At 43.1% G+C, this 12,486-nt stretch overlaps 1 protein-coding gene across 3 annotated transcripts in view; it reads right to left on the bottom strand.

Moving 5' to 3' along the window:
• The window catches only part of marchf1 (membrane-associated ring finger (C3HC4) 1), a 37,748-nt gene that overhangs the window by 8,825 nt on the left and 16,437 nt on the right, over nt 1-12,486 (bottom strand). Inside the window, exon 2 of one of the 3 annotated variants that reach the window (XM_026171394.1) lies at nt 5,998-6,398. In XM_026171394.1, the coding sequence (XP_026027179.1) occupies nt 5,998-6,084 (87 nt within the window). In that variant the 5' untranslated portion in view covers nt 6,085-6,398. Of the gene's footprint in view, nt 1-2,990; nt 3,764-5,997; nt 7,070-12,486 lie in introns of those variants that run through there. The other 2 variants (XM_026171396.1, XM_026171395.1) reach the window with 2 other exon arrangements.

A 12,486-nucleotide genomic window follows, 5' to 3' on the forward strand; every position in this document is an offset into this window, starting at 1 on the left:
GATTACACACATCAGGCATGCTGTTAACGTTCAAACTAAAGTTTAAATCTTCCCCGTGCCCCCGCCCACCCAACACCAAGACCTCCAAAAATAGGCGAGGTGAGAAATGTGTCTGTTTTTGTAGAAAAGACACTAAAGTTTAAATCTGCAATAAAAACAAAACTCCAATAATCAAACTAAGCTGCTTTTAACACCAGCAGGTATTCAGCGCTGATCAGTCCTACTGTGTTTACCGATGAAAATCCAGCATCAAGAGTCGTGCACAGCCTCATGTCCTTGCTGCTTCATTGTGACCTGAGCTAAAGCCAGCCAATCCTATTACCTGGTTGTCCTGCTAAGAGCACAAGATGCTGCTCTGCAATGTGTCTCTATTTAAAGGCAACTTAAGGCACTTTTTCTAGAATCTGCCCTGAGCGCTGATTGTCTGAACTCACCTATTAGACCTTGGGCTTCGCCAGCAGACATCTGTGGCCTGCAGCAGCTTTACTTACCAATGAGATGGTGGCGAGTGGGAGCTACCAAGTGACGACCAGCTGGTAAACCACCAAGAAGGAAAATATCTTCTCCATAATAATTTGGTGCCAAATTATTTTCCAGACACTTTCGATCTGTCCTGATCCCAAAATTCTTACCATCATATCACTGAAACCTAGCTTCTATTTTACGTATGAACCACATCAACAACATGGCTCAATTCAAATGAAATCAGCTGGTTGTGAGTTGGGAAAGCTACAGATTGCTGAATAAGTAATGCAGATGAACCGAAGCAGTCACAGCGAGCAATTATTTTTCTGGTTCGCTTTCATCCTCAGCCACATGGACCTTTGCACCTGCATTATGGGATTAAATCTGGCTTTGTTGCAGATATTTGTTGGATACTGTTTTAAGTATCATACATGCAATGAGCTCAAGCTAATAACCTACCAACTGTCTGCTACTGCTGTGGGTGGGCAGTGGAGAATGAACTGGCAGGAGTTAAAAGGACAATGGACATCATGGATAAAGCTGGCTGTATTTTCCTTTCTGTCAATAAATCCTAAAACCAAAGATGTAACTGCAACTTTTCCCAAAACCAGTACCCATCTGATCCTAATGTCATATATTATAGAGTATCTATAACACCTGTCAGTATGAAAGTGGACACTTTAAAGGGCTGAGATTTGTTAAGTTTTATGTATCTTACAGGATGTTTGTGGAGTTCAAAGTTGGAATGTTAAATGTGCGTGGTTTTTCCATAGATCTATTTTTTTAAATACTTGACATAAAATAGGAAAACCTGAGCTTGCATCAGCCCATACACAGCCACAGTTGTAGGTACACTCTGTGAAAATCACTGAAATAAATAAGAGACACTGACAAGCAGAGAACTGCATCATCTAAGCTGATCAAGGGATTTTCTGATGGCCACTTTTAAATCAGTGCAGCCCTGCTTGGATTCAAAGCAAACACTCCTCTGCCTTTTAGAGGAGATGGACACGTGTTCACATGTATGTGACCAGTTATAATTACTCACATCATCTTTCCAAAGTTTCATAATAAAAAGGGTATTTCTAAGAAGATACAACTACTGATGCCTGGGAGTCGTGTAATTCCTTCCAGTCAGGTTGGTTTCCGTGTTGTGGTAAACCTCTAATGCGTCAAAAAAACAAACAAAAAAACCCCCCCAGAAGTGGGTGATCAAAGACTACAGCTATGAAAGGAAATAATGAGATCTTGATTTTGTTTGGAGTTTTTTCCATTAACATTAATGCTTACCCCCAAAACACAACCAACATCAGCTACACAACCAGTGAGCTAAAGCAGACATTCTCCAACAAAACTGATTTATTTTACCAAACTAGAATATCTTTTGGAAAAGACGTGCATGGACATGTATGTGCTGTTTTATTATTTTAAAAAAGTAATAGATGGGGCGATTAATACCATTTTCCTTCTTGCATTCTGTTGCTCTAAATAGTGTTTAACATTGCTTAAAACAACAAAAAAGAAATCAACAGGAAACAGACTTGAGCCTGCCAGGCCAACTGTTTCCTCCTGCTTCTAGTCTTTGTGCTATGCTAGGCTAAACACATCTGGGACCAACCTTAACTCATAGATAAAGTTCCAAAACACGTCATGTGTGAGTTGCTACAACTTATCGATACCCTGCAACTGAGTCTTTCACCCTTCTAAGGCCAACAAAGCCCAAACAATTCAAGCACACTTCCTTTGATGGAGCATACGTACAAATAAAGAAGAAGCACCTCTCAGGTAAGAAAAGAGGCCAAAAACAAGGGAGGCAGCACAAGTTTGTCCTACACCTAAAAATAAATACTGCACAGACCCAGTCAGATAGTTAACCTGTCTTTTATAAAGCACGTGTGCACAATATGCTTTACATGATAAAGGGGTGAGATGTGTCTAACTGCACAACAGCAGTCTAGCAGACAAAATAACACTTTGTGTATTTATAGACGTTTTCTAGCTTGCTCATTGTGTGAATATGTAAAACAGTTTCTTGCCTTTCTAAACGAAAGGACATTACATCAATTCGAAATACATCTATGTGACAACAAAGGTTAATCAAGAGAAAAGCAAAAAGAAGCTTTACCCTTAGCAGACGAGCATAAAGCACCATAATACCATAATAATGACTGCGTTCATAGCACTGGTACAGTACTGACACTTCAATTCTTTGGCTGGCACATAACAGAGATTAAAAAATACTATTCAAAGATATAAGAGCAAATGCTATTCTACAATTCCTAATATCAGGGCTAAACACTCACAAAAATACTTTGGTCATGAATTCTTAGAGAAAATACACGACATCAAATTTTTTAAGTGCATCAACTTTTAAATGCCACAGCAAAAGAGGGCAATAAGAAACTGACCATCATAAGACTCCAGCAAAACACATAATTCCTCTAGATTTAGCTTCTATAAGCTATAACTGATAGCTCTCCAGTAATGAAGTGAAGTTTCAGAGGTAGCGTACTGCTGTCGCTCACCTGAACCTCGAATCCTCTGTTGGCACTCTGGCTCTGATGCACAGCAGAAACTCTGGCGAGTCTGTGTGTGGACATGTGCATGTTTCTTCAGAGGGGATTAAGTGATGTAGCATGGACTGAGGGATGTATTTTGGTTCTGTAGTTTGGCATACGATCAAACACACCTACAGCCACATTTAGACAACCAACCGTGACACTGCAGCTGCACACTTTATATTTGAAAACGGTGCATTTGACAAAATTCCAGCTTTAAACAACCTCAGAGCATTTGTGTCTTTATAACACAAAGTGTTCACTGAGCCACAGTGAAAGTTCAGGTGAAAACAACAGATACAATTCCATAAGAAACCCAGAGTCACAGACCAAACTGACCAACAACTGTCAGCAAATCCTGACTTTATTATCAAGTTCTGATTGTTCCAACAATATATTTTTTTGTTTGTTTTTTGTTGAAACTTCAGCCGAATATCAACCATAAACAGATCGTCTTAAGATGCAGATCAAAACGGTAGAAAGGAACAGTGTTTCAGTGCTTTACGAGCACAAGCCGTAGCATTTAAAAACATGGAAATCCAAATGTAACAACTATGCATCTCACCATCTGGAAAGTGTCTGATTAGCAGCAGCATCGTTTTTCAGCATGACCAAGATCACCAAAAACACTGCCAATGCAGTGAAAACATACCTGGATAGAAAAACAGACGATAAAACACCATCAGTCATGGATCAGAGCCATGACCTCAACGTTACTGAAGCAGTGTGATATCTTCTCAACAGAGAACAGAACAAAAGGCAGCCAACATACAAAGAAGAGCTCTGAATGTTCTTCAAGAAGCCTGGAGAACTATTCCTGAAGACGACTTGAAAACTTACAAGAAATAGAGAGTTCAGGCTGTGCTGATGATCAAAAGTGGTTATACTAAATTCTGACGTACAAGCTTGCCAAAATTGTACAAACTCTGTTTTTACTTCATATACTGTATTTCCATTTATTCCATGTAGTACTGCAAATCCATCAGTTCTGACAAGATCTCCAACACCACCGGCTGAAATGCAGCCCAAAACCATACAGAGCCTCCACCTCCACATTACAAAAGGCCCTAGACTCTCCTGACCTCCTCCTTATGTAATGGTAATTTGAACCAAAAATGTAACATTTGGATTCATCACTCCATGAGACCTGTTGCCCCTGATTTTCAGCGCAGTTGTTTTGCAATTTGACATACCTCAACCTTTTCTTCCCGTTTCCCTTCCTAAAGAATGACTTCTTGACAGCAACCCTTCCAACAGTAGATGGATCTGCTGAAGGTCCGGATGCATCTCTCAGGTTTTGTGTCAGGTATTTGCTGGATTTTTTTTCCCATTTCTTCAGTACATGACTCTCAGATAGTGTTCATCTGCTGCAGATAGTTTTTAGGCCTGCCACTTCTTCATCTGCTATTTTCTTATCCATTTTCCTCAAACTTTTAAGGACACTCTGCACACCATGCCAAGAAGTTTTTGGCTAAGAGCTCACTAACAAGGAATCACACTGATGGTGCAAAAATAATATTCTATCCCTGTGGTAAAAGTAGAATACATTTTTAAACAAGATCAGAACAGCTTACTGTACAAACACCAATGTTTAGATATTACAGTTATTGCAGGTGTTTCTGCAATAGAAGCAGGATAAGGTTCCTCTGGTGGAAGTGCCCCACAAATCCAGCCTTAAACCACTGGTGTAACCAAACAGTAATGGTACACATGATGTATCATGGTTGATTTATTCAGATTAACTTTGAGTCCATTAACTGTATTTTCTTCACTGGATTGTTCTCAGCTGCAACTGAAAAAAAGAGGAAAATTGCAACAAAAAAACCCAAAACAAAACAAAAAAACCCCCCCACAATGTAATGAAATGATGAACATTTCCAAAAGTCTGTATACTTTTGGGACTGCTCTACAAGATTAAGAAGAAAACACAACACTGCACCAACCTGAGGAAGCTGGCACAGCTATTTCAGCAATTTCTCGCTTCATAAGCAGATTTGTAATGATTAGGGGGATATCAAAAACAAAGAAACTAGCCTGGGAAGACTTATTCAACAAATTATGTATGAGTATTATTTGTTAGATAATGTATGGGCATTATACTCATCCTGTTCTTTATCAGTACTGTCAGAGAAATACAGCACTATGCTATGCATCTGACTTTATCACCTGTGACCAGATGTGTAGCAGTTTTTGTACCACAGCATACCATGAAGTGAAGTGAGGTCAAGTTTAGGCCCATTCCTGACATTATGAAACCATTGCTCTGATGGTGGAAAACTTTAATCAGCAACTGAAGAACTGCAGATATCAAGGAGTATTTTAAGATGGAATGTTATTTTGGATAAGTTGATGCTATATTAAAATTGTATACAGCTTAAATATCAAGATGATAAATTTGACCATTCAATTTGTTTAGCGAGCTCTCCTGCATGAAAAATGCTTACGTATATGAGCTGTGCTCCATCAGCTCCTACAGCTGTGTGTGTGCCATGATGTGTCACTGTGGGATATTTTACTTGCTGTGAACTGATGTGATGTAATTTAATCCTTCAGTCTGTGATATGATAGCTATGATGTCAGGCTCTACCTCAAAGCACCAAACCCCAAGTGAAGGATCTGTGATACATCTATACTGTACATGTGTGTTGTTTAGTGAGTGAGCTGAAAAGCCTGGGAACTGAAACTGAAGGCTGATAAAAAACACGCACAGAAGCGTGCGCGCGCACACACACACACACACACACACACACACACACACACACACACACACACACACACACACACACACACACAATGTCCACAAGATTAATACTGAATCGATTTACCTCAGCCTTCTGACAGCAGAAACAACTTTTTTGCAATCTTAAATCACCAACTTTATGCTACTTTTAAGCCTTAACCAAAAAAACAACAACACAACGGTCACACAAAGCCTTTACTCACCCTTAGTGAAATTTCGAGGTCAGAGACTCACCTCGGTCTTGTCTTTGGAGCGAAGAGCACTCTTGCCATTGTTGGCTATGTCCCTGGACGGAACCACAGTTATCTGTTGTACTGGCATGCTGCTGTTTCCAGGCAACGCTCCGGAGTTACTCCCACAGCATTCCCAGTCCTGTCCTCCAATCTGCGTCCCTGCGTGGGATCTGTTCTCGCGTCCGCAAGCTCGTTCCTGAAATAAGAAGAGGCACTCCCGGATCGCACTTATTTATCGAGCCAATCCGGATCATCAAGAAGAGCGGAGATGAAACGGGATCAGGTCACCGTGGTAACAAGAAGATAGCAGGATGGTGGGGTGTGAGGTCGTCATGACGACTGGGAAACTACTCCACAGTGCCCACCACCTCCTCCTCTTCCTCCCCTTTTTTCGCTTTCCTCCTGAGAGCGAGACAAGAGAGGAAGAGTTGAGATGGAGCTGAGCAGTAAACAAGGAGGCAGGGAAACTGTGTTGTTGTGACGCACGTGTGTGTGAGTGTGTGAGAGTATGTGTGTGTTCTTGTGTGTCTTTGCAAAAGGGGTGGAGCCAGGATTTTGTCGCTGTATAACAAGCATAAGGTCCACGAGGATTAGGGCTTAGACTAACCTCAATCTCCTCCTCAGACCAGTGGCGCTGCTAATAAGCTTACACAACTTGTGCACATGGACAGCACTCACTCATACACACACCTCATTCCTTCAGTCATGTTAGGCAATTAAACGAACATTAATATCTGACTCGCTATGAAAGGACAAATCTCCAGCCATATCAGTCTTCACTTCAAAGAGTGCGTTTGTGTGTGGGAGGGTTGTGTGTGTGTGGGTGGCAAGGATGTAATCCTATTTCACATGGTCTCGGGTCACGAGGATTATGATTGATATAACCGGAAAATGTGTGACTGAAAGTGATTACTGAAAAGCAGGGGCATCTTCACAGACATGCTCAGGTAGTATTAGAGAAACTAGAGCCAGGAGTTAAACTAGGAGCAACTAAAGATGCTTTTAAAAAGTAGCTCAAACTACTTTGTGAGACAAAGAGTTACAAAATACATGTGACACATTTAAAAAATAAACAAAGCACCCCAATATTCACAGGTTACACATAAACTAGGGCTGTGCGATATGACCAAAATCTCATATCCCGATATAAGAATTCTATCGTCCGATAACGATATAAATCACAAAAATGTAACATTTTCTGTAAATTCTGTGAATCTCGGGCAGCTCGTCTTGCTGGAAGTGTTTCCAGCTGCGCGTCATGTAGCTGGAGTCGAGTGTTTTAACCGATGCATGAAACTATACATTTTTAGACATAAGTTGTAACAGCCGCCGTTTTCTTTGTATTTATTACACGGCGTGCTGCGGGGAAAAGCCTGTTCTAACGTTTGAGTCTAAGGTTTATTTTTTAGCACCTGGCGGCTCTTTTTTACTTGTCATCCGTAAACAATCTGCTATTTCACGTGATTCAGTTTATTTTGAAAAGTCTCAACAGGATCTTGAGCTTTATTGTGAAAGGTTTATGTGGAAAATAAACAAGCGGACACGCGATGGTGTTACCATCGTTGTTGCTAACCACAACGCATAAAAACAGGTGCTTGTCTGTCCATAGTGTGGTTATATAAAATATAAGAGAAAGAGAGAACTTTACGAAATTAATATAGGCACTACAGTGACCATCAAAATGGTGAAAAAATATTGCCGTAAATAGTTTATTTTGCGACATCATGAAACAAACGACAGCGTAAAATGAAACTATAGACGTTTTTATATCCTCATCCGATATATATCGTTATATCGAACAGCCCTAACATAAACCCTCAAAAGTGTAGTATCAGGTAAATGTTAAGTGGTAGGAACGTTTCTGCTGGGTTGTTGTTGTGGGGGGGGATGGAAAAATAATAAAGGACACTCATAGGAGTAATGGGGCGTCTCGTGTGTCTGTGTGTTATGCCTCCAGTCAAATAACATCCATAACCTCAAATAACGGAACATGGTGTCAGAAGACAACTGGAAACGTTAGTTGGGCATAAGTGAAAGGTTTCGGCGTCGGTGCCAGGTTAAAGGTCGGCCATAGAGGAGCTGCGCGAAAAGAGACGTGGCGTCATGAGTCAGTTTCAAGTCACCCCGCCGGAGAAGTTCACTGGACCAAATGGATAAAGCGTTTTGACAGATTTCGCATCGCGTCTGGATTGGAGACGCAAGCGGACGAAAATCAAGTGAACGCCCTTATCTACACTATGGGCGAGGAGGCAGAGGACATATTGGTATCCCTGCACCTGACTCCCGAAGAGGCGAGCGATTATGAGACCGTTAAAAGGAGGTTGGATGCTCACTTCGTAGCCCGAAGAAACATCATATTTGAGCGAGCGAAGTTTAACCAGCGCCAACAAGAGACGGGTGAGTCAGTTGACAACTTCCATACTGCACTGCATTGTCTGGCAGAACATTGTGGATACGGGACTTTGCATGACGAAATGGTGCGAGACAGATTTGTCGTGGGTCTGAAAGACAATCGATTGACAGAACAGCTACAAATGGATCCAGAACTAACGCTAGAGAAAGCGCTTAACAGAGCCCGACAAAGTGAGCTTGTAAAGAAGCAACAAGAGATGCTAAGCACTAACTTTAAAATGGATATTACCAACTCACAACTGAACCGTGTCCATGCTAAACGGCAAGAAGGGGCACGTCCCAAGCAGCTGACACCGCTACATAAACAAACCGCCAAAACACAGAAAGAAAAAAAGACACAATGCAGAAGATGTGGAGACATAAAAGGTCACAATCTTCAACAATGCCCTGCGAGGGAAGCCGCATGTAATTACTGTAAGAAAAAAGGACATTTTGCCAGGAGGTGCAGAAACAAAAAACTGTGTGAAGTCAATGCTGCAACAGTTTCAGAGAACAGCGATACAGATGATGAGGTCGCTTTCTTGGGTTCCCTCTCTGCGGACACCAAAGAGAGTCCATGGGTAACAGAGATACATGTGGACAAATGCAACACATTCTTTAAAATCGACACCGGAGCGGATGTCACAGCAGTCCCAGAGACTTTCTACACACAGCATCAGTTGGGGAGATTGGATAAGCCCAAAAGGGTTCTGCAGGGCCCAGGAGGAACACGTCTGAAGGTAAAAGGCATGTTCACAGCCACTCTCAGCAAGAACAACCACAAAACCAAAGAAGACATTTATGTCGTAAAGGGTTTATGCACACCGCTGCTGAGCGGGCATGCTGCAGTGGCACTACAGCTGGTTGCTAGAGTTAATCATATTAGCTTAGACTCTATTGACGCTGTCAAACAAGAATTCCCCAAGCTTTTCAACGGCTTAGGCAAAATGGAGGGGGAGTACAATATTGTTCTGAAACCAGAGGCACAGCCGTTTTCCCTCTCGACCCCTAGGCGAATCTCTCTTCCACTCTTACCAAAGGTTAAAGAAGAGCTGAACAGGATGGAGCAGCAGGGTGTCATTTCCAAGGTGGAGGAGCCCACTGATTGGTGCGCGCCTATGGTGGTGGTTCCTAAGCGCACAGGCAAAGTGAGAATATGCAGCGATCTCACTGAACTAAACAAATATGTCATGAGAGAGAAGCATCCACTCCCTTCAGTAGAACACACACTAGGACAGCTTGCAGGAGCAAAAGTGTTTTCAAAGCTGGATGCCAATGCAGGATTTTGGCAGATTCCCTTATCCAGGGACTCTTCTTTGCTCACGACCTTTATTACACCTTTTGGTCGGTATTGTTATAATCGTCTGTGCTTTGGAATCTCATCAGCCCCAGAACACTTCCAGAAACGGATGGCACGCATTCTTGAGGGTTTAGAAGGAGTCCTCTGCCAGATGGATGATGTGCTCATCTGGGGGACGTCACAAGCAGAGCATGATGAGAGACTTCGAAAAGCACTGGTTCGACTGCAGGAGGCTGGAGTAACATTGAACGACAAGTGTGAGTTCTCCAAGAACAGGATAAAGTTCCTGGGGCAGGTCATTGAGGCATCGGGGGTTAGCGCAGATCCTGACAAGGCGCATGCCGTGAGTTCCATGGATGAGCCCAGCAACGTAAGTGAGGTGAGACGCTTCCTGGGCATGGTGAATCACCTAGGAAAGTTTCTTCCTCACCTGGCGGAAAAAACGCGCCCCCTAAGAGATCTACTGAAGAAGTCCAACCTGTGGTCATGGGGGCCACAGCAGCAGCAGGCTTTCGACGGCATCAAAAAAGAACTGACAACACCCCCAGGGCTTGCTCTGTATGATCCAAATGCTGAAACGTGCGTATCAGCTGATTCATCTTCGTATGGCTTGGGAGCAGTGCTTCTCCAGCGGCACGCCGATCTAGGGTGGAAACCAGTAGCATACGCTTCAAAAGCTCTCAGCGCGACAGAGCAGCGATATGCTCAAATTGAGAAGGAGGCCCTCGCTTCAACATGGGCCTGTGAGAGGTTTGCAGAGTTCCTAATTGGGAAAACATTCCACATTGAAACAGACCACAAACCTCTGGTCTCGTTGCTTGGCTCCAAGGGCCTGGACGAGCTTCCACCTCGTATACAACGTCTACGCATGCGATTGATGAGGTTCTCTTATACCATATCTCATGTTCCTGGTAGAGACATTGCAACAGCAGATGTACTGTCAAGAGCTCCTGTATGTGACACAACTGATGGTTTGCCGGAGGAAGAAATCAACTTGTATGTGGAGTCCGTCATAGCAAGCCTGCCAGCCACAGAGCCACGACTCAGAGAAATCCAGACACATCAGGACAATGACAGCATTCTAAGCCAGCTGAAGAAGTTCTGTGTGGAAGGATGGCCAGATAAGTACTCCATCGAAAGGGTTTTCCAGCCTTATCTGCCATTTTCAGGTGACCTCACAGTCCACAATGGTTTGCTTCTTTATGGGAGCAGAATAGCGATTCCCACATCGCTCAGAGCAGACATTCTGTCTAAACTACATGAGGGACACCTAGGAATAACGAAATGCAGAGAGAGAGCTAAACAATCTGTTTGGTGGCCAGGCCTGAGCAGTGAGCTGATAAAAGTGATTGGGACCTGTGACACTTGCTGCCGTGAGCGGACTAACCACAAAGAAACCATGCTACCTACCGAGTTCCCACAAAGACCGTGGGCCATGGTTGGAACTGATCTGTTCCAGATAGAGAATAAACAGTACCTGGTCATTGTGGATTACTTTTCCAGATTCTTCGAAGTTGCCAAACTGACATCTACAACATCAGAGGCAGTGATCGTGCACTGTAAATCAATCTTTGCACGTCATGGCATACCAGAGCGGGTTCGCTCTGATAATGGACCTCAGTTTTCGTCTGATTCCTTCAAAAGATTTGCACAAGAATGGGGTTTTAGCCATGAGACATCCAGTCCCCACTTCCCTCAGAGCAATGGGGAGGCCGAGAGGGCAGTCAGGACCATCAAAAGTCTTCTTAAAAAGTCTGGCGATCCCTATCTCGCCCTTATGGCATACCGGACCACTCCATTGGCAAATGGCTACAGCCCAACGGAGCTTCTCATGGGTAGACGGATAAGGACAACTATTCCTGTCATCCCATCACAGCTACATCCAAGAGGTACGGACACAGACAAGCTCAAAGCTATAGAACAATCGTACAGACAAAAGCAAAGACAAAACTACAACCGCAGACACAGAGCACATGATATGCTACAGCTCAATCCTGGAGACAAAGTGTGGGTCTCAGACATGGATACTAGAGGGACAGTCGTGTCCATGGCAGGCTCACCGAGGTCCTACATCATCGAGACAGCAAAGGGCACGCTGAGAAGAAACCGTTACCATCTTACATGGACACCTGGGGCACCAGAGATTTCTGGCGATCCACCAGAGGCTTCACCTGAGAACTCTGTTCCAGCTGCACAGATTGTGTCGGTTCCAGACACTATCTCACAGGAGGCCTCCAGCATACCTAAAAGACTATGTTTGCTCATAGGGCTTGGAACTGAGTGAGCACTGGGGCAGAATAATCCCCACACTCAGGCTGAGGGCTGGGTAGTCTACCCCATCCCTCATAGAGACAATGAGAAATAAAGCAAATGGTTGCACTGTTTAAACATGTTGTTTGTAGCTGCACTGAATAGTTCAGAAATGTGCACTTATGCTTAGTGTTCAGAGTTGTATACTTTGAGAGTTTATTTTTGGACATTCTGAGTAGTCTGGTTTGAAACCAAGCGAGTTCAGTAAACAAGCTGTTACCAGATAAAGCACAAGGACATAGTAATAGTATACTTTAAAGCGTGCGGGTCTAATCTGTTTTCTTGGTTATATTCCAGCATCACATCCTATTTAGTAGGGGGGATGTAGTATCATGGTAAATGTTAAGTGGTAGGAACGTTTCTGCTGGGTTGTTGTTGTGGGGGGGGATGGAAAAATAATAAAGGACACTCATAGGAGTAATGGGGCGTCTCGTGTGTCTGTGTGTTATGCCTCCAGTCAAATAACATCCATAACCTCAAATAACGGAA

Source organism: Astatotilapia calliptera, chromosome 6 (assembly GCF_900246225.1).
Source record: "Astatotilapia calliptera chromosome 6, fAstCal1.2, whole genome shotgun sequence".
NCBI lineage: Eukaryota > Metazoa > Chordata > Actinopteri > Cichliformes > Cichlidae > Astatotilapia > Astatotilapia calliptera.